Below are 3,574 nucleotides of genomic sequence, written 5' to 3'. Positions count from 1 at the left end.
AAGAGGTCTGGGATGACTGGCTGACTTGGAAGCCTATGGTAACAAACTGTGTTTTTTTATTATCTTTTTTTTTTCCTGGCTGTGCTGAGTCTTCGATGCTGTACAGGCTTTTCTATAGTTGCAGAGAGTGGGGGTTACTCTCCAGTTGCACTTCTCACTGTGGTGGTTTCCCTTATTGCAGAGCAGGCGCTCCAGGACATGCAGGCTTCAGTAGCTGTGGTTCCCAGGCTCCAGAGCACAGGCTCAGCAGCTGTGGCGCATGGGCCCAGTGGCTCTGCAGCACGTGTGATCTTCCTGGACCAGAAATCAAAGTGAGCCTGAATCTTGAGGACTCCACCACTGGGGCACCAGGGAAGCCCCAAACCATCTTGAATTATATGCTTTACTTGCTTCTGTGAGATGCAGTAGATTAAGAAGATCTAACTTGGTGCAGTGGTAAAGGATCCACCTGCTAATGCAGGAGACCCTGGTTTGATCCCAGAGTCAGGAAGATCCCCTGGAGGAGGAAATGGCAACCCACTCCAGTATTCTTGCCTGGAAAATCCCATGGACAGAGGAGCCTAGTGGGTTACAGCCCATGGGGTCACAAAGAGTGGGACTGGACTGAGCACACACATGCAAAAAAAACGTGTTTCATGTTATCTTAATTATAAAGTCATCTTTCTCAAAATGCCATTTTTCGGTCTACACAGAGGAAGGAAACCTCTCCAAATAATTGATCTCTATCACATTCTTTACAGCAATGAAAAATAGCAATCATTTAAAGGACCAGCTACATCCACTCAGTGGAATATTTTGCAATTACTAATTTTCTTTTTTTTTTTTTGCATAAAGAATCAAATAATCTGGGCCTTTTGTTTTTATGTATTTGTAAGGTATACTCCCCACTTTTTTCTAATTTTGAGATCTAATTGGCATATAGCATTGTATTAGTTTAACATATACAATATAATGATTTATATATATATATAGTAAAATTACAGTAAGTTAACAGCCAGCATTTCGCACAGTTAACAAGGTTTTTCCCTTGTGACTATTTTAAATCATCAACCCCTCCGGCCGCTGGGTGCACCGGGGGGTCAGCACAGAGCGAGCGAAATCCCTCCCCGTTGCCTGGGATCCCTTCAACAAGCTACCAGCTCTGCATTAGCAGTGACACCCAACCATCCCAGGAGACCAGGAGGATTTTTTCCACTTTACAGACGTGAAAACTAAGGTTCTGAGAGACGTCACAACCTGGCCCAGGCGCGGGCTTTGAGAACTGACAGAACCCAAGTCCCCCACACCTGTCCGATTTCACAGCAGAGGACGGTTTCAGCCAACCTGTCATTGCTTCCTCCGAGAACCTACCAGAAACTTCTGGCCATTATCTCGATGCCATACGCAGTGCAGGGAAGAATCGGCACTTGGGGCCTCTTTCCTAAAGCCGGTTACTAACGTCTGCCTTGTGTTTTCTCACCCGAGGGGCCCCCGGCAGAAGTTTCCCGGCGGCGCGACCCCCTTCCTTCAGCCCCGCCCACACCCTCTGCCTTCCCACCGGAGGCCTGGCTCCCGGCATCCTCTTGGGCTCCCGGCATCCACTTGGGCTCCAGGCCATTCACTTGAGCGTATCCAGCGTCCCGAACACCTGTGTGAACCGCTCATGGTCCAGGACGCGCCCGTAGCGCAGGGTGAGGTAGAAGGTCTGTTTCCCGCTGTACTGCTGGATCCGCACAAACAGCTCCTGGGGCCAATCCGGGCTCTCCGTCATGGGGATCACGTCGGCCACGGGGCAGTAGGTGTCCTGTCGCCGGCCCCAGAAGGTCAGGTGGGCCACCCGCAGCATGGTGCCCGCTTCGTTCACGTACAGGATGCCCACCAGCCTCCGGAAGAAATGGCTCATCCAGCACAACATGGCCAGGGCGAAGCCGGCAACGCCGCCCGCCAGGCACAGGGAGCTGAAGGGCATGAGGCCTTGTGAGTAGCAGTAGAGGCCTGGCGGCAGGGCGGCCACTGTCAGGGCCGTCTGTGCCACCTTCAGCCGAGAGAGGTACCCGAAGACCTTGATGGCGTCGAACCGGTACACCATCTGAAACTTCTCCGTCTCTGGGCCCGGCGGCTTCTCCTTGGAGGGGGGCGGCCCGCTTCCCACCCACCTCCTGGGATCCTGCCCACTGCAGCAGCACAGCCGATGGAGGGGCCTGCCACACGCAGCTGGCCCTGGCGACCGCGCCACAGCTCGGAGGAGGGCAGCCTGGAAGGGAGACAGGGAGACCATTTTTCTCAGGGAACTCAACCGTGAGGATCACTCAAGGGACAGGTGCAAAGCCCCTCACACGGAGGCCAATCCTGTAAGATCGGCATCACTGCCAGAGATGGAAAGAAAGGTAAAGCCAGTGGCTTTGTTTGCTGTTGTTCAGTTGCTAAGTCGTGTCTGACTCTCTGCGACCCCATGGACTGCAGCCCATCAGGCTCCTCTGTTGCTTTACCTCACAGATCTTCAGGAAAGCTGTGCTCCACAGGAACCACTACTTCTACTTTACCACGGAGGAAACTAAGCCCAGAGAAGGCAAGCAATGTACCCAAAGACACACAGCCAGTCGGTGGGGCAGAGTCTGATTTTTAAAAGCGGTCCTCTTTCCTCCAGGTAGTTCACGTAAATATGGGAAAGGAGGCACAACCTTCATTCATTCAACAGTTAACCTGCGAAAGGACAGCTCTACGCTGCCACTGAATAATCCATAGCCTGTGTGACATTTCCCCAGGCAGGAAACGCCTCAGTGTCCTAGTGGGGAACAAACCCGGGAGATAGTCATCACAATAACTTTTCAATTCTCGGTCAGATTAAAGCGTCTTCTTGGGGCTGAAATGAAACGCTATTTCTTGGCCTAGACTGAGAAGGGGTTGAATGAAGGAGGAGGGAGGGATGCAGGCATCAACCCGCAGCGCTAGAGTTTCATGAGGCGCAGTTTCATACCTCGAATAGTGCAGTGAAAGATACTTTGGGCGGTGGAGTCAGATCTGGGTTCCAATCCCGACTCCTACAGTCACCAGTTGTGGATCCTTGGGCAAATTACTCCGCCTCTCTGGGCCTCAGTTTCATCTTTCAAAACGGGGACCCAGAATATACTGAATGTGATGATGGTTTTAAAGCCTTCAAAACGCACTTGATGCACTCCGAGTGCTCAGTGAGTTTTAGTTATCGCCAGCTGTTGGTCCACGTGACCGGAGGGCAAAGTAAGGCGGGAAGCAGCAAATTAAAACCCACGTGGGATGTCCCTCTGGCAGATTCTCCGAATGAGAACCCCTGGCGTCTGCATACTTGCCCTAGGCCTGCCCCGGACCCCCAAAGCACGTCACCTCCCTCGCCCCCTACCACTCGCTTTCTTACCATGGTACCGCTGTCCGGTGCCGGAAGTGAATCCACCTGCTCCAGGAACCGCTAAGAGTGCGTGCTGGGCCCTAATAGGACAGCGTAGAGGCGCGTTGCGTTCTGGGATCTGTAGTCCAGAGCACATCCCAGAGCCGCTAGTTGCTGGCATTGTGGGAGTGGATTCTCCTCCTCCCGGCGTGCCCTACGGCACGGGGGCCGGAC

General features: G+C 53.0%; 1 protein-coding gene across 1 annotated transcript; it reads right to left on the bottom strand.

Annotated features, from left to right (window-relative positions):
• Positions 1-846: 846 nt before the first annotated feature.
• On the bottom strand, positions 847-3,402 carry TMEM186 (transmembrane protein 186). The gene is made up of 2 exons (XM_081559310.1): positions 3,371-3,402; positions 847-2,233 (listed from the first exon to the last, which is right to left on the bottom strand). Exons 1-2 carry the CDS (start codon positions 3,371-3,373, stop codon positions 1,598-1,600), a joined length of 639 nt encoding a protein of 212 aa, XP_081415436.1. The 5' UTR covers positions 3,374-3,402; the 3' UTR covers positions 847-1,597.
• Positions 3,403-3,574: the final 172 nt, after the last annotated feature.

The sequence above is a fragment of the Giraffa tippelskirchi genome, chromosome 13, assembly GCF_054371585.1.
Source record: "Giraffa tippelskirchi isolate mGirTip1 chromosome 13, T2T-mGirTip1v1.2.pri, whole genome shotgun sequence".
Taxonomy (NCBI): Eukaryota; Metazoa; Chordata; class Mammalia; order Artiodactyla; family Giraffidae; genus Giraffa; species Giraffa tippelskirchi.
This window is presented reverse-complemented; position numbering and strand designations above follow the sequence as displayed.